At 55.8% G+C, this 25,667-nt stretch overlaps 2 protein-coding genes across 2 annotated transcripts; both read right to left on the reverse strand.

Annotated features, from left to right (window-relative positions):
- Window positions 1-1,680: 1,680 nt before the first annotated feature.
- KRT36 (keratin 36) lies at window positions 1,681-7,510 on the reverse strand. Its single transcript, XM_060646101.3, has 7 exons — window positions 4,936-7,510; window positions 4,133-4,215; window positions 3,715-3,871; window positions 3,071-3,232; window positions 2,827-2,952; window positions 2,429-2,649; window positions 1,681-2,040 (listed from the first exon to the last, which is right to left on the reverse strand). The coding sequence occupies exons 1-7, from the start codon at window positions 5,392-5,394 to the stop codon at window positions 1,845-1,847; spliced, it is 1,404 nt and encodes a 467-aa protein (XP_060502084.3). The 5' UTR covers window positions 5,395-7,510; the 3' UTR covers window positions 1,681-1,844.
- A 7,708-nt stretch (window positions 7,511-15,218) lies between these two features.
- On the reverse strand, window positions 15,219-19,940 carry LOC132687651 (keratin, type I cytoskeletal 13-like). The gene is made up of 8 exons (XM_060646098.3): window positions 19,299-19,940; window positions 17,765-17,847; window positions 17,436-17,592; window positions 17,098-17,259; window positions 16,884-17,009; window positions 16,568-16,788; window positions 15,887-15,912; window positions 15,219-15,539 (listed from the first exon to the last, which is right to left on the reverse strand). The coding sequence occupies exons 1-8, from the start codon at window positions 19,779-19,781 to the stop codon at window positions 15,469-15,471; spliced, it is 1,329 nt and encodes a 442-aa protein (XP_060502081.2). The 5' UTR covers window positions 19,782-19,940; the 3' UTR covers window positions 15,219-15,468.
- Between the last annotated feature and the right edge of the window lie 5,727 nt (window positions 19,941-25,667).

The raw sequence follows: 25,667 nt of genomic DNA on the forward strand, positions 1-25,667 counted from the left end.
AGAGACAGAGACACAGAATCCGAAGCAGGCCCCAGGCTCTGAGCTGTCAGCACAAAGCCCAACACGGGGCTCGAACTCACCAATCGTGAGATCATGACCTGAGCCAAAGTCGGACGCTTAACCGACTAAGCCCCCCAGGTGCCCCAGTGACTGACTCTTGATTTCCGCTCAGGTCATGATCATGTGGTTGTGGGATTGAGCCCACATTAGGCCCCTCACTGAGGGTGGAGCCTGCTTGGGATTCTGTCTCTCCCTCTCTCTCTCTCTCTCTGTCCCTCCCCCACTCGTGTTCTCTCTCTCTCTCAAAATAAATAAACTTTACAAAAAGAAGAAAAGAAAGCACCTACAACCACACAGGGCAGTCTGAGTGCCTGAGACGAGGCTGTGAGTGCACCCCATAAGCTGTAGAGGGCGTGCATAAAGGGGACACGCTGTACGACAGAGTGAGGCGCTGACAGTGTGATTATTTGCCAGGATACACGACCCGGTGTGGTCTGTCTGCCTGCAATAGCAGGGCAGCTCGAGCGGTGGCCAGAACAGAGGGCTCAGTCCACCTCCCGCTCCCTGGCCGTCTCCACACACCAGCAGGCAGGGCTGGGATGTGCTCTGTGCACACCCTGCGGCCCACCGTCTCCAGAGTCTCAGGCCAGAGCAGGGAGTGGCAGACATCAGCCCCCAGAGCAGGAGCATGGAGTACCGGGGGAAGCGGGGCCTGACCAGTAGGTAGCAATGATTCAGGTTGGGTGGAGGTGGGGAGAGACACTACGCACTGGGAAGAGGACCAGAGTCAGAATCAGAATAGCTGGACGATGGCCTCTTCTCTGCCACTCACTGCTGTGTGGCCTAAGGAAAGTCACTGTCCACTCTGGGCCTGTCTTCTCAACTAAAGAATAAATCAGGGGGGCAAAGAAGACATGGGGCCCTCAGACTTCTCACAGGCCATGTGTCTCTGACCAGAGTGGTGTCCAGGGCCCGGCACCGTTAGGCTGGATGCCCAGAAGGGCAGAGCTCAGCCAGTAGACTTTGGGGCACTCTGACCTCTGCCCCACAGTGAGGTTCCCTCCCGCCTGCTTCATGTTTCACCCCCAACACTTCACTGTCCCTGTTGCCCTTCATTCAGCCCTGTATCCAGGTTTGGGGACAGAGGGTCACCTGGCCCTCCTGCCTTCATCTTCCAGCTCCCCTCCCCGAAGTGGTCTGCCCAGGCTGGCTGCCTGCCATTTGCCTCTCCCTGGTTAGTCCATCTCCCAAACTGGCACCAGTGTTAGGCCTGAGGGTGGGCCAACAGGTGAGTGGAGGCCGGACTAAGGAGGAGAAGCTAAAGGGAAGGACAGGGAGCCACCAGATCCAGGCAGGGTGACCAAGGAGGGCTGGCTTGGGAGCCTTTGCAGGGCCACCAGGTGGGTACCCATGGGCAGGGCTGAGGCTGTGGGTAATGGCTGTGCCTGTCTGGATTGGGTGGGTGTCTGTTTTCATGAGCCAGGGCATGAGGTGTCCCCGTTATTAAATATCTTTAATCACCCTATCACTTCCTACCACTCAGACCCAGAGAAGACAGACGTGAAACCAAAGCCCACAACTTTACTGTGACCCTTGACCAAACATCCCCACTAACTAACCTCATAAGAATAGACAGAGTCACGTTTGCAATGCCAAGAGAACACACTTTATTGGGTAGAATTCCAGGGGAACCTAGTTTTGCATAAAAGCAGTTAAGTCCAGAAACACAATATAAGAACTTATTTTGGTAGAAAAAAAATCTGCTGAGCGGGGAGCCCCTCTAGGGAATGGAGGGGGGGTCATTTAGAGCCAGGAGCCACAGGGGTGTCCCTCCGGGGGGCTGGCTACAGTGGGCAGGGCTGCAGGTGCTCCCTGGAGGAGACGACCTTCCCGTCTCTGATCTCCTCGGTGATGGTGCGGATCTGGGTGCTGACCTGGGGAGCCGGGCCGCAGGGCACAGCCGGAGCACAGGGCACAGTCGAGACGTAAGGTACCCTAACGGAAGGCTTGCATTCCGTGGCACAAGGGTGGGCAGGCAGCCTGAGGAAATGAAATCATATCAGAGTGCATTTGGCATCGGGGCATGGGACTGAGATTCATGTTAAGCGGATTTAGGGGATAGAGTACAGTTTAGGATGACAACAACCGATGGCTTCGGTGCCTTTGAAACCCCCCAAGGGCTGCAGGGGGGAAGACGAGGAACTCCCAGCTAAGCACCATGGTGGGAAGGCACTGTGGGGGGCGGAGGGGGGGGGTGCGGCTTGTGCCCCTGTGATGACCAAGCTGGGACAAGAAGGGATCTCAAGGGAGAGGTTTTGGATCAATCGCTGTCACCCACTGCAGACTGACACCCTCTCTGAGGCACTGAGGGCTGGTCCCCGGGAGCCCTGTCCCCACGCCTGGCTCTCTGGGGCTCACAGCCACTCACTTGCAGTCCTCGCCCTCCAGCAGGCGGCGGTAGGTGGCGATCTCCGACTCCAGCCGGGCCTTGACGTCCAGCAGCACCTGGTACTCCTGGTTCTGCCGCTCCAGGTCACAGCGGATCTCGGCCAACTGGGCCTCCACGTTGCTGATCAGGCACTGCATCTGGGCCAGCTGGGAGCTGTAGCGCGCCTCGGTCTCCGCCAGGGTGGATTCCAGGGAGTTCCTCTGGAAGGGGAGAGAGGAAGAGCCGCCAGTGGAAGGGAGTCCCAACCAGAGACCCTGTAGCCCTGGGTATGTGCATATCCTGTGTGATCACGCCCCATCATGAGCCCGCATGCTGAGGCTGGGGGGTCAGGGCTTTGCCAGGAGCTGTGGCCAGTGACTGGGGCAGAAGCCACCCACCATGCCGTGCTGGGCCTGCAGCTCAATCTCCAGGGCGTTGACCGTGCGTCTCAGCTCGATGATCTCCGTCTGGCAACACTGCAGCTGCTCCGAGCTGGACACCACCTGCTGGTTCAGCTCCTCGGTCTGAGGGCCCAGAGCATGGTCAGACCAAGTGAAGCTACTTTAAAGGGGAACCCCCTGCCCCGGGAGCTGGTGCCCGCCCCCCGCCCCCCCCCCCCCAGCCCAGCGGCCCCAGCCCCACCTGGGCGTTGAACCAGGCCTCCACGTCTCGACGGTTATTCTCCACCAGGGCCTCATACTGGCATCTCATATCATCCAGAATCTTGTTGAGATCCACTGGGGGGGCGGCATCCACCTCCACGTTCAGTCGGTCCCCGAGTTGGCAACGGAGTGTGTTGACTTCCTGCAGAGGGGAGGCAGGATGGGACACGGTTGGGAAAAGGGTGCCGGATTGAGGGTTCCAGTGGCTGGGCTCAAACCCTCCTCCCGCAGGTGCCGGCTGGGTAACGTTAGCATATCAACTTCTCTGAGCCTCGGTCGCCTCACGGGCATACACCTGCCTCCTCTGGGGATTTGGGAGGGTAGGGTGACATGAGGCAAACGTCAGGCAAATAGAATAAATGTTATCAGACACTAGTATCCAGAGGGAGATCTAGTGTCATGGGCAGGAGTGTGGGATCTCTGTGACTTTAGGCACGTGGCTGAACCCCTCCATGCCTCGCTTTTCTCATCCGTAAAATGGGATCATTGTGAGGACGAAATGAAGCGAGAACAAAATGCAAAGTGTTTCAAACAGCTCCGGGCACACAGTGTGATGTCAACAAATGTCAGCTGGAGCTCCTGCCGGGTGGGAAACTCCGGAAAGTCGCATGACACGAGCCTCACCTCCTCGTGGTTCTTCTTGAGGCACAGCAGCTCCTCCTTCAGGGACTCCACCTGGGCCTCCAGGTCGGCCTTGCACAGGGTCAGCTCGTCCAGGATCCTGCGCAGGCCGTTGGTGTCGGCCTCCACCAGCTGCCGCATGGACAGCTCCGTCTCGTACCTGCACACACACACAACCCTGCTGGGTCTGCAGCGAAGGAGCCACGCACAGGCAGGTTCCCCCGCCCTCCATCAGCTGCGGTGGCTGATTTGGGGTCAGCAGCACGCTGGGCCTTTCCTTTGACCCGGAAGGGATCCAGGGCCTGTGCCGTATTCCCGCTTACGGTTCGGTCTGGCCTCACTCCCACCTCCCCAGCTCCCAAGGCCGGGGGGCAGAGGCGAAGGAAGGCACAACGGACCTTCCCTGATGAGGCCCACTCACTTGGTCCGGAAGTCGTCGGCAGCCAGCTTGGCGTTGTCAATCTGCAAGACTAGCCTGGCGTTCTCAGCCTTGGTCAGCAGGATCTGGGGAACAAGGGGCGTCCTGGGAGCTAGGAAAGGCCCAGCTCACAGAGGGCATGCTTCTAAGTACCACCGGCACCTTCAGCACGCCCAGCCCTGAGTCCTGAGCCCTGAGCCCAGACATGGAAGGAGCATCAGTCCCAGGAAGGGCATCACTAGAAGTAGGCCCCAGAATGGCACGGTGGGAGGCCTCAGGCTGAGGTGCAAAGATCCAAGCCAACCCGGATTCAGATTCTGCATCTCACACTCACAGGCTGTGCGATCTCGGGCAAGTTTGCTGAACCTCCCGGATACTTAACTTCTGCCTCTGTTAAATGGGCCCAGTAATACCCATCTCTCCAAGGTGAGATCCCCAAGGTGAGTATTACCCATCTCTCCAAGTAATCTAACAGATGGGAAAGCATCAGGCGCTGTGCCTGCATCTGGTAGAGGCTGGGTACATGTTATTGCCCTTCCTATAGCTAAGACAGCCAGGGAAGGAGAGGGATGGCTGGCATAGATGCTCTTAGCAAGAGACTCACAGAGAGGTCTGGGTTCCCTCCCCCGCCCCAGAAAACCAGAACCCCCAGAGAAAATCTTGCCCTGAACAGAGAATTCCCTAAGAGGTCCTAAGAATTCTCATCCGTCTGTAGTCCCTTGGAATGAGACAGGACCCTCCCCCGCCCCACCACCCCACTCCCAGCCAGGGCTGGGGACGCTGGGGAGGGGCCAGGTCCCCATTACCTTCTGCTGGAGGTCCTCGATGGTCTTGAAATACGACTGGTAGTCTGGGCAGATGTACGGGATCTGAGACTCATACCACTCCCGGATCCTGGTCTCCAGCTCCGCGTTCTCCCGCTCCAGCTGGCGCACCTTCTCCAGGTAGTTGGCCAGGCGGTCGTTCAGGAACTGCATGGTCTCCTTCTCGCTGCCATTGAAGGCTCCCTCGCAGAACCAGCCCCCGCTCCCAACAAAGCCAGAGGGGTAGCAGCCAGCGGCCAGGTAGGAGCCGGGCAAGCAGCTCCCGAGGCTGGAGAGGCCCAGCCTGATGGAGGAGGCAGACCCCACAGCACCAGCAAGACTGGGGACCCTGCAGGAGCCCACAGAGCGGACGGAGGACACCCGAGAGACGCCGCCTGCCGTGCCACACAGGCCCTTGACAGACCCAGAGGAGAAGACCGGGGAGCAGACCTGGGTGGCCATGATCCTAGCAGAGGCAGGTCACAGTGAAGCAAGGAGCTCAGGTTCTAGACTCTCAAGGCCTCTCTGGGGTGTTTATATACAGTCTCCATGGGGTGTTGGCGTGTTTCTCTTGGGAAAGCCTATTCCTATTCCGGAAAGCTAATCTCATCAGAATGTGATTTTTTTGCTACCCATCCAGAATTTCTTAGCTTGTAAAAAATTTAAAAAAAAAAATTTGAATTTTGTTTGCTAAGTCAGGACTCTCATGTGTTGTCATTTCCTGTCAGAATATGAATTTTATTGCGTCTTCAAAGTCTTTGCACCAGATCCCATAAATCGGGAGTGGCCTCACAAATGACATTTGGTTCCTGCTCTCTCTGCGTGCCTTCCCCGGAGCAACCCAGTCTGTCCGCTCGTCACCCCCTGTCCACTTCCCCGGCCTCACAGGTGCTCCCCTGCGCCTGGGCCCCTGGGACGGCTAAAAGGGAAGGACAATTCCCAGAGCTACTGTGTTCAGGACCCGTAGTCACTTCATTTACACCACACAACAATCCTGGGAAGCGGCCGGTCCTGTCTCCAAGGCACCGACGTGGAGACTCCGAACGGCTAAAAATAAGCTTGCTCAAGGTGAACAGGCAGCGAGTGACAGAACTTGGAATGGAGACCAGGTCTCCCAGACCCCAAATCCTATACTCCTGTGTTCCTGCTGCTTCTCTCACACAACCAAGGTCAAGTGCAGGCACCCAGAATCTGGGACCCAGAGACCTAGGTCCAAATGATGGCTCTGCGGATAATCGGTCCTGCGATGTGAGCACATGACTGTGGTGTACCTCAGTGTCCTCATCAGGACAGTGCAGGTCATCAGCCTGCCCTGCCTGCTTCCCACAGATACGAGAAGAATCGAGAACAGAGGTAAGAGTATTTTGAAAACCCCTGTGTGCTCTAGAAACACTGCTTACACAGGACAGTCTTTGATGATGGTTTGTGGCTGTGGCCGGCAAAGGATCGCACGTGTGAGCCCTCCAAGGGGCTGCCCTGGAGGGCAGTGTCCTTTGTGACCCACAGGTCTCTGAACCTGGGAGAGTAGAATCAGGACCCTGGGCAGCCTCCACCATCCCCCTAGGCCCTGAGAGACGGCTCAGTGCAGATGACAGGAGATGGTCAATGCAGACGCGTTGGACAGGGAAGGAAAAAATGAGAATAAACAAAACACCGCCAGATAATTAAGCAAGCTGGGAGGAGAACCTGAGAATTTAACCACCAAAAGTAAACTCCGTCTGCCGCCTCACAAAATGGGATTTCCCAAGGCTCAGGCGACCCGCTCACTCTTCTCCCACACAGACTTGGTTTGCAAGACTGGCGTTTATGGAAGCATTTATGTGATACTGAAGTTGTAATTTAGCAACCTCTTAAAACGCTTTATAAGCTTCTCTCTGAAATTACTCAGGAGGGTTGGCTGTGATGCCCATGCCTCACCCACTTCGGCAGACACCTCGACAGGATGCCTGACAGCGCCCCACCCCCCCCACCGGGAGCGGAAAAGGGGACATTAGGCCCCCAGAGCTCTGGATGCCACGGAACCAAGTCCTCACAGCAGCCCCGTCTTCCAGCAGAGCCTAGGATGGGGCTGTCCCCGGGGTTTCTCAACCTCAGCACTGACATCGTAGACTACATAATTCCTTATGGGCGGGGAGGCTTCCGGTACATCGTAAAATGTCAGCAGCGTCCCTGGATTCTATGACCAGATGCCAGTAGCAACCCCCTCCCCCAGTTGTGGCAACCCGAGATGTCCCCAGACACTGCCAAATATCCCCTGGGAGGCCAAACCCCCCCCCCACTTGACAACCACTGACCATCAGCACAGGGGCTCTGACCACACCTCCCATAAATGCCCCCCTCTGATTTCTAGGACAACTCACGCAGAGTCTGGCTGTCCCTAAAACACCCATGATTCAACTTACCTTATGTGGGACACAGCATGCTCTTCCAAGGGCAGCCCTTCCAAGGCCTGGCACAGCTCTTCTCCGGGGCCTCTGGCTGCCAGGCATCTGAAGTTTCTGGGTTTTCTCACCCCTCTGCTAAACAATCCATATCTGAAGAAGATTCCAGGTTTCCTTCAGGGCAACCGAGTGGGCAGGTGTCTGATGCTCTGTTCCCATCGCTCCCAGCCTGTGCATCAGGGTGGCCACCAAGGGCCAGAGTCCAGGCAGGTGTCTCCCAGGCTATGAGGAGAGGCACATACCTCTCCTGAAGCGGGTGACAAGTGGGTCAGAGAAGGGCTTTTGGTCGCCCTTGGTCCTCTGCCTTTCTCCATGTTGCAAACTGCGAGGCCACCCCTCGGAGGGAAGTGTGGAGGGGGCTTCACGGGAGGAATTGCTCTGCTCTCTTCCACCCAGAAGCCGGGGCCATGACAGGATGGAAGTGAGGCCCATGCGGAACAGATGCCCTGCCTGCATCAGGGAAGAGAACCCAGGACTCACAGAGCCACTCGTCTCCCAACACAGCCCCAGGGATCTGCCCACCCCACTCCCCATGGCGCCCCAGCCTTAGAGAAAATCCCCCCTGTTCGGCATCAAGTAAACCAGGAGTGCCCATTCATCAGGTTTTATTTCAAAATAGAATCCATTTCAAGACCATTCTTTCTAACATTAATCTGAAGGAGCTCCTGGGTGGCTCAGTCGGTTAAGCGTCTGACTCTTGGTTTCAGCTCAGGTCATGATCTCGTGGTTCATGAGCTCAAGCCCTATATTGGGCTCTGCATTGATGGTGTGGAGCCTGCTTGGTATTCTCTCTCTCCTTCTCTCTGCCCTTCCCCTGCTCCTGCTCTCTTGCTTTCTCTCTCTCTCCTCAAAATAAATAAATAAATAAATACAATACAATACAATACAATACAATAAAATACAATACACTGGGCTAAGGGTCAGGGGCCTGGACTCCAAGCCAAGCTCTGCCCCAAACTTCCCAAGTGACCCCCGTCCATTCCGGGCCCCAGAGCCCCAACCTGAACAGGAAGTGCCCAGACAAGGGAAGCTTGAGGCCCTCTTCCATCTCAGACATTATAGGATTTGAGGCCTAGGCATTTCCTGTGGAGGGGGCCAGGAGTCACCTGCACATGTCCGTGACTCATTCACCACCCCCCACAGCCACCATCCTGCTTCTTTGCCACTAGCCTGGAGAATAAAAGAATGGAGAGGAGTTACAGAGATTCCAGCTTATGACATGATTGAGTTTTCTTATTTTTTTGTTTTTGTTTTTGCAAACCCTCTTGGACCTCAGGCCACCCTTTGCTTCCACGCCTCCACCAGAGCAAAGGCATGGGCTTCCTCCGGGCCTGCCCTGGTAGGCAGAGGCCACACGAGCCCACCTCCTGGGGCTGTTCCCCAGAAGCCCCCATTTGGTGGTACAGAGTCACCGGGATGTTGAGCCGGCACCCCAGCACGTCCAGGCTGAAATGACATCTCTGGTCAACTGAGCCAGGGACACAGCTTTGCCAAAGAAGGGGCTCAGAGGGTCTCAGGCTGGCCCACAGGGGCCTGAGGCCTGAACTCAGGCAGACCTGGGTAGTTGAAGCTACTCAGCCACTCTGAGCCTCAGTTTTTCCAGGAGGAACCACGGTCACAGGATTGTGAGAAGTAAACATGCTTGATGAACAGAAACTGGTGTCACAGATTTGAGAGATCAAAACTGTTCTTAGAACCCATATAGCCTAAGCTCCAGCCAAATGCTGTATCCAGGGGCTCAAATCACTCACCCTGGTTTCATGGGATGCAGCCCAGCTGTGCAAGAAAGACAGCTGATCAAAGAGCAGCAGGAGCCCCCTAGACCAGGACCCTCTGGCCTCTGACGAGAAGCTAGCACCTTCCAAAAGCTACCTCCACTTCCTGCCAGCACCGGTGCTGGCTTTAGGGCTACAGAGCTGACAGGATGCTCTCTGCCCACTATGGCCCCAGCTTCAGGGTCAAGGGGAGGAGGGGAGGTGCTGCTGCAGGAACATAAAATGTCCTGGCTTTTCCCAAGCCCACCTTGGAAGGCCACCAAGTTCAAAATCAACCACTGGGTTTGTGGATCCTTTTTTGGTTGAAAGAGAAGAAAGAAGAAGAAGAAGAAGAAGAAGAAGAAGAAGAAGAAGAAGAAGAAGGAGGAGGGGGAGGAAGAGGAGGAGGAGGAGGGGTATCTGTTCTCAAATGAGCTTCCATCTGAAAGCCAAGGTTCTCTGTGGCCGAAGACCTAAGAAATCAAGCATGAGTCTGCTGCCCAGCTGATCATTCCCTTCAACATAGAAGGGACTGGGCACGGCCTGTCACAGTGGGCCCGAGAAGGAAAGCAGGGTCCCTCTTTTCCTGCTTCTCGGTGCTGGTGCTATAGTTAGAAGCCAGCCTCCACCATCACATGGTGCCCCAAAGGCATTGGAGGAAGCAGACCATGGACCATGGGGCAGCCAGGTCTCCACAAAAGGGCACAAAAGGAAAAAGGTCACTCAAGAAATACAATCTCTCTCTCTCTCTCTCTCTCTCTCTCTCTCTCTCTCGGCTTAGGCTTGAGCTTCCTGGTTTTCCTGGTACCTGTTTGATCTTTGACACCCATACACACGGGTCCTGCAGAATTTCTCACTCTAAGAGGCATCTAGGACATGCTGATCCCAAGTCTTCACCTTTTTAGACCCCACCCAGTACCCACCCACCCAGAAACGGGGACACCCACACTGACCTCCATTTCTTCCCCCCACACAACTGCTTTTTCAATTTACTCAAGCGGCAAAGCACCCGGGATTCCCGGCCCCTCCCAGAAATTTCTGTGCCAAATAACCACATCAAAACCCCAGGCCAACTCTGCTGCCAGCTGTGAGATTCTAGTACAGACGTGCAGTAACAGGTACACGAAGTTGACGGAAGCATTATGGGGGAGTGGGGGGGAATCTTTCAATTAAGACATTTTGAGCCACCAATTCGATTTATCCAAAGAATCAGAGAAAGGTCTCGCCTTTTTTAGTCTTGACTGGAAGAGACTCAGAGCTGTTCCCAGACCTGCTAAGGGCAGGGCTGCCAGATTTTATTAGCAAACAAAACTGCATACAATATTGGGACATACTTGTACCTGAAATCATTCACTGTCTGTCTGTGGTTCCACATTAACTGGGCAAGGCTGCCATCCGGCCCTAGCCAGGCTCAGGACAATCTGGACACACACTGATTGAACAAGGGTGGGGGGGGGGTGTCTTTCCCCACTCCCTGGCTGCCCCTCCATAGGACCAGGAGCCCATGCCCTGGGACCTCAGGAGAGCTGACGAGGAGGCCACGGCTCCGGGAAGTGGCTCCTCCTGAGGACCCAGGCCTCTACCGGGCTCCCGGGGACATGGCTTCCCAGCATGCTGCTCCTTGTATGGCCCTGAATCCCCACTGGGCCTGGGCCCCACCCAGATCAGGACTTGAAACCCCCACCTCACCAGCTCCAGAACTCCCCCAGAACTCTCATTCCCCCCAAAACACAAAGGTACTTTCTCTCCCCCTCGGGTGTCATTTGGCAATCGCCCGGGGCTTCTGGATTCTGCTCCAAACTACCCTTGCTTTGGGGGAGGCCCAGAGAGCCACCCCGACCCCAGTCCGCGGCCATACCTCTCCACGGTTCTCTGTCACCAGGCTCTGTTCCTGCATCCCAGGACCCACTTCCCTCACCTACAGCCAGCTCTTCCTTCCTGCACAGCTGCGTCGGCTGACAGCTCCCATCTGGAAGAGTCCAGGGCCTCCTGCTCGGACCCACTCAGCCCCTAACTCCCCCCACCCAGCTTTTATGGAAAATTCCAGAGCTGTCACTGCTTTCCCTCAAGTGCCTGGAGAACCTGTGGTTTGTGGGAGACGCGGAGCCAGGCCCAGTGGGAGAAAGAAGCGGTACCTCAGCCTCCCGCGTCCACTGGATTCAGGTACCACTTAACTGAACTACAAAGCAAATTTCCCAAACACCCTGTTTAATTGAGTTCCATCGTCCGCATTTACAGGGCCTGGTGTGCACTCGGTCTCAGTACTTCCTACTGACGACGGCGTGTCTGCAAAGCACTGTGGGCTCCAGATTGTAATTAACTCGGCTTTATACTGTGGGTTCCGCTTGCAAACTAGGCTGAGATCCTTGGTTGAAAGAAGCCACAGAGTCATCACGGCCGTTCATAAAAATGGGCCAGAAGAGTGAATACCAGTTCTTGGCCAACTCCCCCGCCCCCCTCCCCACCCGCAACAGGAGCCTGTGTGGGTCTGAGGACCCACCCAGCAACCTGATCCTTCCCAAACTCTGCAGAATGGAGTCTGATGTGTGCTCGGCTCATGCTGGACCCCCCAGAGGAGCTGCTCAAAGGCGTGTCACTCGCATACCCTGCCCCACTCCAGCCACTAAGCCCCAGGAACACCATCCAATAGGAGGCAGGTCCCCAGGCAGCCCCAAGACGCACGCTGACCCAGGCAGGGAGAGAGGAAGGGCCCCAGTGGCTGACGCGGGAAAGCCGGAACAGCACATCATCACACGCCATTGACCACAGCCTTCGCGTGACATCCCTCCCTTCTCTTCCCTCAAGCTCCCCTTAAGAGGGACCGTGAGCCTCCCCTTCCCAGAAAGCCCCAGGCACCTTCACCTCACACTCTGAGTCTTTTGTGGACCCTCAAAGGTTACCACCCAAAACAGAAAGACAACAGGCACCCGAGGAGTCTCGGGGCTCAGCCGTGCCCCGTTCACCAGGGCGCCCAGCTGCCCACCATGAGGCCGGGGACTGGCCAAGGCCTGGTGTGGACACTGGACCCAGGTAGGATCAGGTCTAGGGCTCTGTCCCTCCGCCCTGGGTCCCAGCAGGTGGCCGAGAGGAACTGATCTGCTTTCTGGGGTGAGCCTGCCCCCTGCAGGACCCAGACAGGACACGCACCCCCATCAGGGAGGGCAGAAGTTGACTGCCCCGTCCATTGGGAGGAGCCTGAAAGAGAGGGAGGCACCTTTGCTGAGGGGGAGGAGGAAGAGGGCACAGAGGCAGCACAGAAATTAGCCAACTTTGTGCAGCACCTACTGTATGGAGGTGCTTGCCTCGAGAGCCTGACTAGCTCTGAGGCACGGGACGCCACAGGAGCATCGCATGGTTGACACCTCTATCCCTTAAGCATTGGGGCTTAGAAGAGAGCCTCGTTTCTTTCCCTAGAGGCCCGGAACCGAATGCTTGACTTTGACAAAAGGCCAACCACAGTGTCGAAAAGCACATTGGAACATGGATGCCAGCTCTCTCGATAGGCAGGTCACTTCAGCAGCCTGGGCCTCAGTCTTTAGACGTGTAAAATGGGCACAATGGTGCCGACTCATGGGATTGTGACAAAAATGAAATAATGCAAAGGAGCTCCGTAAAGAGTCAGGCGCTAGACACACTGTCGCTTTCCCCTTTGTTTTTACCCCGTCTGATTTGGCACCTCTGGCATTCACATGTGATTAGCCACACGCTCGTGACCACAGCCCTGGGAAGCAGAGGTGTGGGCCTGGGGTGGGTGTGGGCACCTAGCGAACTGGGAGAGGGAAATACCAACCCTGCAGGCCTCCCTCAAAGCTGCCCTCCCTCAAATGGCCGCCCCCTACAGATGACAGGGGGAAAAACTGAGTCCTGGATGGAAAGGGCAGATTCCCAGCCCGCGCACCACCCTACCGAGGTGACCACCTTCTCCCGGTTCAGGAAGGCTCCTGGGTTGGCTTTGACGGCCCCTCCTGGGCTTCCCTCTCTGGCTTCCCTGGGACTCCCGACAGGGCCACAGAGGCCCTTGTGTGAGTCCGGCTTCGATGGCCTCCCTGACGCCTGGGTGAAAGGGTCCCCGACCAGAGCCCCCACCAGGCCCAGGGTCCAGCTCATTTCGTGGCTCCACGTGGACCACACGGACCTGGGCATGTGAGCTAGAATTAAGTCCAGCCCGTTCTGCAGTGGGCGGGGAGAGGGGAGGAATCTGGAATGCTCTGGCTTAGTCAGCCGGGTGGGCCGCATGTCAGTGATGTTTGTAGGACTAAGCCAGCCACCTGAGCCCACAGCAGTGCCCCAGCGGTTGGTAGGCTGGTCCAGGGAGAGAAAGGCAGCCCCACCCTCCCAAGCACGTCGTCAACACCGGGCTAGGCAGGTGCGGACACACACACACCTGAATGCACCCCACACTGTCCGGGTGCCACAGGGGAGGGGGTGTGCATCTCAGTCTGAACGGTGAATAAAAACCCGGTAGTTCAGGATACGCGGGTGGCTCAGTTTAGTTAAGTGTCTGACTTCGGCTCAGGTCACGATCTCGCGGTCTGCGGGGTCGAGTCCCACAGAGGGCTCTCTGCTGTCGGCGTGGACCCTGCTTCAGATCGTCTGCCTCTCCCTTCCCCTCTCTCTCTGCCCCTCCCCCACTGCAAAAATAAATAAATGCGGAAAAGAAACACCTGGTAGTTTCCAATAACACAAATGTGGGGGCGCAGAGGGAAAGCGAGGAGGAAGGTCACCTCAGACTGAGGTCACTCATTGAACAAGGGCCCGAGGCTCCCAGTCACATGACTGGGTCACCAAGACCGGTTTGCATAACAGGGCCTCAAGTTGTGAGAGGGGGCGATTGTAGAATTCAGGGCCAGAGACAGGCAGGAAGAGGCCAGACAGTAGCGGCCTCTGCCAGGGAGGAGTCCAGGTTTTCTTCAGTGGCCAGGGGAGCCACGGAAGCATCACTAGGCCAGGAGGAAGATTTCCCATTCCCAAGAATCATCCCCAATTGAGTGTGGAGCAAGGACGCAGGGGAAGCTCAAACTGGAGGCAGGGAGGCCGGGGGGCCGGCTGTGAGGACATTACAAGCTACCAGCATCCACAGGATGGACCTGGGAGGGCAGTCAGGGAGAGAGCAGGCCAAGGTGACTCCTGGGCTCCTGACTTGGGCCTCCGGAGCCTCTGGGATGGGGGCCAGGATGGCACAGATCTGGGAGCATGAAGGGTGCTCCTTTGGACAGTGGTTTAGAGGAGGTAGCGGGCATGAGGGTCTGGGCTAGAGGAGAGGGGCTTCACTGGAGTGCCAACAGAACGTATTGGCAATTGTGACCATGGACTTGTCCCAGATGAGCCAAGGGGAGGGTTGAAAGGATAAAGAGAAGCATGCCCATGCCAGAATCCAGAGGACCAGACTCCATGTAAGGAGCGCGCCCAGCAAGAGGAGGCTGCAAATCAGAGCTGTGACATGGAGAGAGGTGGGGACACGGGTGCAGAGGGGAATTGGGGAGGAAAGTCAGCTCAGATTGAGGTCACCCATTGAGTCATGTGGCCAATTCATTGAGCGGGTTGGCATGGCAGGACCTTGGAGTGGGTAGAGGGGAACTGCAGGTCCGGATGTCCATCATCTTAAAAGGAAGCACCTTGCAGAAAGGGGGCAGCAGGTTGGGCTTGGGGTAACTGTCCTGGGTCTCCTTTCCCAAACCAGCCCCAGTGTCTCCTGCCCCTTCTGTTTCTCTGCAAGGGAACACTGGCCCTCGAAGCCCTCCCCAGAGCCGTCTGGACCTCTTTCCCAAATCTCCCCATCCCCTGACTCTATTAGTGTCCCGTTGCCACCTTCTAGCCTATAAGGTGTTGAACTGGCTCACATGGCCTCGCGTGTCTCCAGTTTGTTGCATTTGTCCATGTTTGCTGAGCACCGTGGCCCATGAGCCACCCATTTCCCCCGTGTCTGTGCCCTGATGGTTGGCCCAGGTGCCTCGTGTCCTGCCCACCTGGGAGCTGCCTGGGCCAGGCCTTGTTGGGGTAAGCCACTTGGCCCAACAGTACCCGCCCACCTGTCACCCCAAATCAGGGCCTCGGCAGGTCCTGCCCTCAGAAATCAGACCAGAGTCAAAAATACATATGCAGAAAGGCAGGAAACTTTATTGAATCGTCTTTTCTTTTTAGCAGAGAAGCTGAGAAATCAGAGTAACCAGATAAGGGAGAAGGGGAGGTGCCCAGGGAGAGAAGCGCAGAGCGCCCGCCCTCGGGAGAGCACCGGGGGGCCGGTGTCCTGAGCGTCCTGCGGTCCCTCCCTCTCTCCTGCAGGGACCTGTCATCTCTCTCCTCTGGGTGCTGAAGACAGAGGGAGAGGAAGCCAGGTGGATTTAAGGCTTACGGGGTTCGGAAATGCGGCGACTGGGAGGGGAGGCAGTGGTGACAGTGACACTGGTGCTTCCTGAGAAACAGAGGGGGCAAGAGACACTCAGGCTGGAGAAGACCCACCTCAGCAGGTCAGGGCCCTTAGGAGGGCCCCAAGCCCCCTCACTGGTCAGGCTGGGCGTTAGCTGATAGAGACTCTCATGTTATTGTCCCCCAAGGTGGGGAAGCCTCCAAAGCCTCCCAGTGGCTCCGTGGGGCAGAGCCAGCTATTCTGAAAAGACACAGATGAGCAAATGACCACGTCCACCATAACCCCCTCCCTCCGTCCACTGGGGAGTCTGGCACTGCCTCCACCCGCCCCCCCCCCCCCCAAGGGCAGCGAGCAGGAGCCAACTCGCCTCTCCCACCGGGTTGTTTCCTTACCTCCTGAGGAGGGTAAGCCAGCCATCCTGGGAGAGAGAAGAGGAGTGAAGTGAGCACAAATCACCCAAGGACAGCTGCTCCCTCATCTGCCCTTGGATCGAGCGACTCAGATCACTGAGAGGCCCGCAAGCTGGGCTTCCTTACCAACTGTGCCCCAGCCCAAGGGCCACCACAGGTAACTGGCAGTCCTATGGGACCTCAGGAGGACATAGTACCGGCCCCAAATCCAGGACATCTGCCAGATCTTTTGTCCTCCCTCTGGTTCCTTCGAAACCTACACCCTACTCCCACTGAGCCCACAAGGACAGCCTGGTCCCTGCAAATGGTCTGAAGGCAGTGAAATCGCCATTTTTATCGCTTTGTTTAGCCGACCTGAAGCCAAGGCAATATTCTTCCGATATGAGCCGTTCTGTCCATGGCCCCTATTCCTGCCTGTCTAATCCAAAGGCCCAAATTGGAAAGCTTAAAGGTATTGACCCTGCAGGCCGCTGAGGAAATCCCCCCGCAGTCTGATTCAAGAAAACAGGAAGCCCTGGTCCTGGATCTCCATCCAGTCAGTTTAAGCTCAGAAGGTCCCCTTCCATATGGAACATGAGGACCTGATCCTTAAAGGCCTTGCCTGTTCGAATGTCCAAGGGTCCTGTGGTCACTTTCCCAAGAGAGAGGCTTGAGAGGGCCTACCTGGCGTCCTGGCCCTCCAGCAGGCTGCGGTAGGTGGCGATCTCCTGCTCCAGCCGCGTCTTGATGTCCAGCAGCATCCTGTACTCCTGGTTCTGGCACTCCATCTCACTGCGGAGCTCGCTCAGCTGGGCCTCGATGCCGCCGATGAGCCCCTGGATCTGCTGCAGCTGCATGGCATAGCGGCACTCCATCTCCGCCAGCGAGCTCTCCAGCCCGGCTTTCTGGGGGGGAGGGGGTAACAGAGAAGTGAGAAGGGGAGCCAGGCCAGGCAGAGGCCTAGAGGTGCTGGCTGCTGGGCAGGAGGCAGCAGGTGTACCATGCTGAGCTGGGACTGCAGCTCAATCTCCAGGCCCTGGAGGGTGCGTCTGAGCTCTGTGATCTCTGTCTTGCTGGTCTGGATCATGGCGGTACTAGAAGACACCTCCTTGTTCAGCTCTGCACTCTGAAATCCGAGCAGGAAGAAGGTTTCAGAGGAGCCCAGTGGAAGGCCCTGGAATCCCTGGGCGCCACGGGGTGAGAGGGCCGGGTACCTTGCTGTGGAACCATTCCTCGGCGTCCCGGCGGTTCTTCTCGGCCATGGCCTCATACTGTTCCCTCATCTCGGCCAGCACGCGGGTCAGGTCCACGCCCGGGGCCGCATCCATCTCCACGTTGACCTGGCCGGCCAGCTGGCTGCTGAACTCCTTCATCTCCTATAGGGATGGAAAAAGAAGGTGTGTGAAGCTCCTGACCTCCCTCTCCTCGGCTCTGAGTGCTACCAACGTGTTCTAGGAAGCACCTCCAGGTCCCACCACGGAGGGCTAAGTCTGGCTGCTCCCCTTTCTCAGTGGAGGCCATTGAGCCATGGCAGGCCCCTGCCGGCCCTCACCTCCTCGTGGTTCTTCTTCAGGAAGGCCAGCTCCTCGTTCAGGCTCTCGATCTGCATCTCCAGGTCGGTCTTGGTCAGGGTCAGCTCGTCCAGCACCCTGCGCAGGCCGTTGGTGTCGGCCTCCACGCTCTGGCGCAGGGCCAGCTCGTTCTCATACCTAAATGATTTTTTTTTTAATGTAAAAAGCAACACAGAAGTTAGACACTCCCCTAATTCTGTACTGGACTCTGCTACTTCTCCAAGACCTTCACCCCTGGGATGCTCCGATCTCACTGTTCAGATGAGCATTTGTGTCAGATAAAAGACAGTTTGGAAAGGCCAGGACTCACTTGAGCCTAAAGTCATCCGCAGCCAGCCTGGCATTGTCGATCTCCAGAACAACCCGGTTGTTGTCGATGGTGGCCGCCAGGATCTGCAAAATACAGGAGGTAATCACCGGAGGGTCCACGAGTTTGGGGAGGAGGAAGAGACAGCGTGGGCAGGACGGTTGTCATCATCTGACTGCCTCTGTACTGTCCCCGCGAGCCAGAATAAGGCACTTCTCTCCTCTTCTTGTAAAGGGAGGGGTGGGGCAAGTCCTTCCGCTTGCCCAGTCACTCTGGCATTCTACGCCTGGTCATGGTGGGGAAGATAGGCATGCACATTTCAGGGGAATGACCCTACCGAGAACATCTTTGGTTCATCATGTCTCAATGGCCCCAGACTAGCAAGCCCACCATTGTGAGAGCAGGTGACCTTAAGGTCAGGAGGGGGTCAGCCTGGCTCCAGACAGCTCATAGTAACTTCGTTGGAGCTGGCCTCTGGGCTGAGCAGAGGAAAGATCTAACAAATACTCCCAACGGTTTGAATTTCTTGTCTAAACGTCCATATTCTGAAGCAGGCCGCTAGAGGAGAGGGTGGGGGTGGGTTAAATGGGGGACAGGCATTAAGGAGGGCACTTTTCCAGGTGAGCACTGGGTGTCATATGTAAGAGATGAATCACTGGGTTCTACTCCTGAAGCCAAGACTACACTGTATGTTAACTAACTTGAATTTAAATTAAAAAAGCAAATTCCACCGCACATAGCTGGGACATAGCCCAGGCAGGTGGATTTCTGTTCTAGCAAGCTGGGTCCCAGCGTGATGGACAGTCCTTGATGAAGGAATCTCAGTTTAATGTTGGCTGAGCCTCTTCTCCATCTTTCCCACCTGGCCGTAGCTAATTGAGTGTAACAGTTTAAATGGGGCCCTTACAACATCAACCAGTATTCCGAGACCAGTGAATGAACACGTATCCCTCTCTGAGGATTGGAGTCATTCTTAGCGGCTTTTAAAACTGTCATGGTTGGGGCGCCTGGGGGGCTCAGTCTGTTGTGTCCGGCTTTGGCTCAGGTCATGAGCTCACGGTTTGTGAGTTCGAGCCCCGCGTCAGGCTCTGTGCTGAAAACTCAGAGCCTGGAGCCTGTTTCGGATTCTGTGTCTCCCTCTCTCTCTGCTCCTCCCCTGCTCTTGCTCTGCCTCTCTCTCTCTCTCTCGAAAATAAATAAACATTAAAAAAAATTTTTTTTAAACTGTCATGGTTTCCAAAAAACTCAGTGGGTTAGAATTATAGGGATCCAGTCACTAATAACAAAGCAGTAAATGTTGACAGTAAAAAGTGGTAAAAATGTTGACATGAGTGGTAATAACAGTAAAAATGGATAGTAGGAGAAAACGCATTTGGGGAGCAGTGGCCTAAGGAAGATTATCAGGAGTAGAGACACTTGCTGGTAAAAGACTAGAATTTTCCCCTACGGGGGGGTGAGGGTTCTACCATACTGCATTTCCTGGCCTTTGCGGCTCTGGCCTGCACAAAAGAACCCTTGCCAACATCCAAGGACTCACCTTGTCCCGCAGGTCCTCCATGGTCTTGTAGTAGTGGCTGTAGTCCCGCTCCGGGCTGCTGGGGCTCTGCTTCTGGTACCAGTCCCGGATCTTCACCTCCAGGTCGGCGTTGGCCTCCTCCAGGGCGCGCACCTTGTCCAGGTAGGAGGCCAGCCGGTCGTTGAGGTTCTGCATGGTGAGCTTCTCGTTGCCGGAGAGGAGGCCGCCATCGCCGCCACCAAAGTCACCAAAGCCAGCGCCAAAACCCCCACCAAAGCCACCTCCAAGGCCACCTCCAAAGCCCCCTCCGAAGCCTCCTCCAAAACCACTACCAGCCCCTGCACCGAAGCCGCAGCTCATGCCGCCCCCGTAGCCCCCAGCTGATCCCCCAGAGACAAAGCGTGATGAGCAGGTAGAGATACTGCGGCCTCCTCCCAGCTGGCAAGAGCCACCCCCGAATCCACCTCCATAGCTGGCGGAGGAGCTCTGTATGCGGCAGCTCATGGTGAGAGCAAAGATGGGGAGCAGGTGAGGACAGCAGCTGGGCTTGGCCTGGGCCGAAGACGGTGGCTCTTCCCTGGAGTGGGGGGCCTTTTATACCGCCTTCTACGAGGTTGGACGATTGCCCCATCTTCTCTCCTCCCTTCCCCACCCTCTGACTGGTGCCAACTGTACTGTTTCCCACAAGCCAGTTACCTCTGCTCTCCAAGGTGGGTTGTGCCTTTGGGGGTGGCTTTAAGCCTTAACAAAAGGGATGATTCAGAGGGAACGGTGTTCTGCCCGAGACTACCCTTTTGACAGCTGAATTCAACTTCACCTCTGTACTGTGGGAGCTCCCTCCACGGGCTCTCAGCTCCACCCAGTACTAGAATGGGGACAGAGCCGTAAGGTGGCCCTGTGCTTCACGAGGTCACGGCAGCCCTCGACTCCCTTCTTTCTGTCTCCAAAACTTCAGACTGGAATGTTCTGCCCCCTGTTTAGCATTTCATCGACTCCGGTGCTCCCAGAGACTCTGATGACAAACTGCTCAGTCTTGTAGAATCGACTACCTTGAAAGTGTTTAAACTGGGGGGAAAAAAATAGTTCCCAAGACCATCAAAACCCAGGGAGACTGAGGTACAGAATGAGGAAGGAAGCAACCCTGAACATCATAACAGCTAACACACTCAGACCCCTCGCCATGGGTGGGCACGGGACTAAGTACACTCACTTGTCATTCGATCTTTGCAACAGCCTGATGACGTGGGTCCTACTCGTAACCCCATTTTACACATGGGGAAACCGAGGCTTAAGGGTAGTCAGGCCTGAGACCCAAGTCTGGTTCAGTCTGACACTAAAACTCCCTTTTTAGGTATATTATTCATACGGTAAATTGTACAAATCATTTGTGTCCAACTTAATGCATTTTTTAAATGTGTATTTATTTTTGGGAGAGAGCACAAGTCAGGGAGAGGCAGAGAGAAAGGGGGACAGAGAATGCAGAGAATGCAAAGCTGGCCCAATATAGGGCTCGAACTCACGAGCTGTGAGATCACGACCTGAGCCGAAGTCAGATGCTCAACTGACTGAGCCCCCAGGTGCCCCCAGCTTAATGCATTTTTACCTATGTATGAAGTTTACCCATCACCCAGAACATTTCTGGACTCCATAAAGCTCCCCATACCTTTTCCCAGTCAGCTACCCGTGCCCTATATCCCTAGGAAGACCACAATTCCCTCTACTGTTACCCTAGATGAATCCGCAGATCTCAGCCAGGGACTCTTTTGCTCCTTAGAGAACATTTGACAATGTCTGGAGACATTGGTTGTCACCACAGGGGGTTGCTGCTGCTGTCTAGAGGACAGAGACCAGGGATGCTGCTAAATATCCTACCACGCACAGGACAGCCCACAATAAAGAATTCTCCAGCCCAGAAGGTCGATAGTGTCGAGGCTGAGGAGCCCTGGATCAGCCTGACCCATGTGTTCAATCATGCCATCATCCCAGCTGCCTTAGAGGCACAGTCAAGTCCAGAAAGGGAGTCTTATAATGCCTGACAGGGCTCTCTCCAGCCCTCCGGTCACATGACACCTGTCTCAGCTTGTGAGCATTTGACCAAGAGGCCCCATAGGAGGATGTAACCCAGGGCCTGGGGCCAGGGTCTCCTCCGAGGAGCCTAGGACGCAGCTAAAATTCGGAGACTGCTTAGTAACCCTGCCCGAGGAGCCCTCAGGCTGGAATAAAAGGGCTTAGCAGTGGTCTCTCAGAGCCCAAGGTAGGAGAAGTTTCTAGGCCTAAAATGGAGGACTGTGGGCTCAGGCTCCAACTCCCACTCACCAAGGGGGCCAGGATTGTCATGAATGGCCTCTCAGGGGGAGCCTGCTGGCCCACAGCAGCCAGGAGGTCTGGACTAGACCAAGGGCTCGGGTGGGGTGACACAGGTTTGTGGTTCTCCCCAAAACCCCTTCGCTGATTCAGCAACCCGGACCAGGAAAGAGGACTGTGAGTCAGCGCTTTCCTGCCCTTTGTTTTCTGTGAGTAGGCAAGCAGGGCCTGTGTTTCACCCAGCGAGTGTCAGCACCAGGGAGAGAGCCAGGGCAGGCTTGGGGTCTCCCAGGGAAGACAAAGGCTGGGGCGGGGGTAGTTAAGGCTGACCTCTGACCCTGTCCAGCCCTCCTGCCCCAAACTGATAGCTCAGCGCTCTTGCCCTCTCTCTGTCTCTCTCTCTCTCTGAAAAGCTGTGATTCAGCCCAAAGTAGAACCTCTCAGGCTGTCTCTCTCTTCTCTCTCTTGGGGAGAGGATCAAAACTGACAAAAAGGTGATTAATGAAACCTGCCAGGCCTGGAGTGACGATCCTCCCCCCCCCGGGGCTGACAGCAGATTCAGGCCAACGCCTCTTAGAGGAACAATACCACAGATCCTCCAAAGTCCCAGTAGTACAAACATAGGGTGGCCATGACATGCCTCCCCTCGCAGGGTCAGGGCACAGCCCCTCCCCACCACTCCCCTCCTGAGCAGGTACTTATGGTGCCTGATGCAGGAATGCCTTCCTCTGACCCATGGTGAACCCCAGGGCCCTCCTGGAAGAAGCTGGGCAGAGACCCATCCTGGGGCCCCAGTTTCGCTTCTACTGGCCCTGCTCCAAATGAGGAAGGACAGAGTGTGGGAGCTGAGGCACTGCTCACACATCTTGAGCTTCCCTCTTTGCTTTCTGACAAAATCACACCAAATTCAGCAAGGGCGGGGGGCGGGGGGAATGCTGCATTTCCAAGCACCCCCTGCAATCAAGGCTTTGCTTCACACATTGTCACTGAGTCCGCACAACAACGGGGGAGGGTTTTTACTGGCCCCATTTTACAGATGAGGCAAGTGAGGTGAAGGGAGGCCAAGCTACTTGCTCGAGGTCACTATGAAGTCAAGATTTAAACCTCGTCTCTGGCTCTCTCTCTACCCCAAATGATGGTGCCTCTGAGCCTTGCTGTGAACTCAGTGTGTGATCTCTGAGGGTTCCATTCCATACTTACCAAAGATAATAAAATAACACTAGCTAACATTTCGTAAACACTCTACGTGCATAACTCGCAAACAACTCTACTGTTTTTTTCACACCCTTTTTCTCAAATGAGGAAACTGAGGTCCAGAAAGCTTAAATTCATTGTGAACCTCTGTCTCCAGGGTCTGCACCCTTCACTACTGCCTGCTCAATCCCTTTCAGGCCAGTGTCAACGCCACCCCACCCAAGCACGGGCGTCCTCTGTCACTCTCTGCATTCCCGGGCTCCCTGTCACCGCAGGCCCAGCTGGTGGATGGTCCTGTTTTCCCACAATGGCTGGACCTGTGCAGCTGATGGCCTGATGGGTCGGCCTGTCTACTGTCTGTCCTAGCATGAGCTCTGAAGCTTGGGGGCTTGCGAGGATAGTCAGTGCAGAATGTCAAAGCCGGAATTGTCATAGGAACTTTCTGGCCCAATGCCCTCATTTCTCACGTGTGAGGAAACCAAGACCCAGAATTCCAAGGCCCAAGGCAGTGGGAAGCAAGGAGAAATGCCTGGGTTTCCAGCTCCAGCACCAACTCACTGTGGGCTTTGCGTTGAATTGCGTTGCCTTCAGCAACGGCTTTCTGAGTCTCTGGTTCTCAAAGATCTGTCCAGAGTTGCCAGATGGTTCGCCTGCACAGCTGAGGCTTAAATCCTGTCCCCCAGCTCCTAATCCAGCCTTCCTCGCTTGGCTCTTGGATCAGGCTCCTCCCTCCTTCCCTCTTTCCCTGGACCGCAAGGGGCCTAGACCCCAGGATGGCCGACCCACCTCCCACAGTGGAGGAGCCTTTCATGAAAAGCAGACCTTCCCCAGACGGTGGTCATCCTCCTTGCCCTCAGAGACACCTGCTTCACATAGCAGGACTCAGGAGCCTTCTCCGGCCCAGCCTCAGTGCACCATGTCCTTACGTGGCTATGGTACCCGGCTCTCCAGAATCCCTCTTCTACCGCCGTGCTTCCCAGGAACCCAGTGAGGTCGGCAAAGCCTTTGAATTAGATGGAACGGAGTTTCAACCTACATCTGCCATCAACTGGCTGTGTGACCTTGGGAAAGTTACTCAACCTGTCAGTGCTTTGGCGGCCACAACTGAAAAACAGGCATTTGATGAGTGAGCGTTTGAGAAGCACCTGACCTAGGGAAGCACTTGGCAGGCAGAGCCCCTCCTTCTTACAAATGAGGAAATTCCAGCTCATCTGTGCATCATGACCTGTCCTGGACCTCCATTCTGTGCCAGCCTGCTCTGCCTCCCTCTCTGGTCCCCGCAGCCAGCACGCCACCCACAACAATCAGACGAGTGACAGCTGGTGGTGTTCCTACTTTATTTCCCCGACTCGGTCTTACATTCCCTGAGGAGAAGTTCTTTTTTTCACATTTTATTTTATCGAAGTTTATTTTTATTTATTTTGAGGGAGAGAGAGAGAGAGCAAGCAGGGGAGGGACAGAGAGAGAGGGAGAGAATCCCAGCAGGCTCCATGCTGTCATCACAGAGCCCAACGTGGGGCTCAAACTCATGAACCATGAAATCATGACCTGAGCTGAAGTCAAGAGTCGGACACTTAACTGCCTGAGCCACCCAGGCACCCTGAGAAGGTCTTTATAAACCTCCAAGGCATTCCCTCCTGGCAGAGAGAAGCTCTCAAACACCCGAGAAGCGGTGTTCTGTTTGTTTGTTTGTTTGTTTGTTTGTTTGTTTGTTTGTTTTGTCTGCTGGCTTTACTTTTTTTTAATGTTTATTTTTGAGAGATAAAGACAGAGTGTGAGCGGGGCAGGGGCAGGGGCAGAGAGAGAGAGAGAGAGAGAGACACACACAGAGTCAGAAACAAGCTCCAGGCTCCGAGCTGTCAGCACAGAGCCTGACATGGGGCTTGAACTCACGAGCCATGAGATCATGACCTGAGCCGAAGTCGGATGCTTAACCAACTGAGCCAGCCAGACACCCCTGTCTGCTGGCTTTAGATGAGAATGAATGGCAACCAGGAGTATTATCCGATGGGGTCATCCCTGCTACAGATCTCATGGGAGAAGCTGCCAGCTGTCCGTGGAGGGACAGGTGACCACCAGGGACATACTCGCCCAAGATTCTGGTGAATGTCTGGAGCCATGTCTAAAACGGGAAAAAGCAAAGGAGGAGCAAAGTCATGCATTCATTCAACAAATTTTATGTAGCTCCCACTCTGAGGACTCAGCAGTGCAAGGAGGAGACACAGCCCCAGTGCCATCGATGTCACAGTCCAGGATCCCCTCCGAGGTCCCAGGACACAGATCAAGTCATAGAGAATCTTGAAATCGTCTGGTCCAGCCAGACTCCTCAATTTAAAGATGAGGACGCTGAGACCCACAGAGGGACAGGGACCAACCAAAGTCCTCAGGGAGATGGGCAGTGCCCCGTGCCTACCCTGGGAAGCCCAGCCTGTGCAGAGGACACACCCAAGGCCCTAATCCCTCGTCCCATAGCTACCCTCTCCCTAAGGTAGAAGGGGGCCTGCTGTCTGCCTCCCACACTGGCTGGAAACCAAGCCCGACCTCAGCCCAGGGGCAGCCAGAAGGCGGGCCATCTCTGCCCAGAGACTACTTAAAGGGCTCGGCAGGGCACCACTTTTCCCTGGGTGTGAGCATCTCACTCCAGGGTCAGGCAGGAAACAGGACTTGGCAGATCCAAGGCCCTCTCTGTCAGCTCCCTCCAACCCCAGGATCCCAGGAGAGTGGAAGGGGCCCTCCAAGGAAACGGAACCAGCCTTCTCTCCCCACCAGCCCAGGGTCTGGCCCCAAGAGAAGGCCTGCTGGATAAGGGTGGAGACCCACCTTTTGCCTCCCTGCACCTTTGCAGGGGGTTGTTATTTTGGCAAACTGTGGGCTGAGAAAACCCTTGTGGTT

The sequence above is a fragment of the Panthera onca genome, chromosome E1 (assembly GCF_046562875.1).
Source record: "Panthera onca isolate mPanOnc1 chromosome E1, mPanOnc1 haplotype 2, whole genome shotgun sequence".
Classification (NCBI taxonomy): domain Eukaryota; kingdom Metazoa; phylum Chordata; class Mammalia; order Carnivora; family Felidae; genus Panthera; species Panthera onca.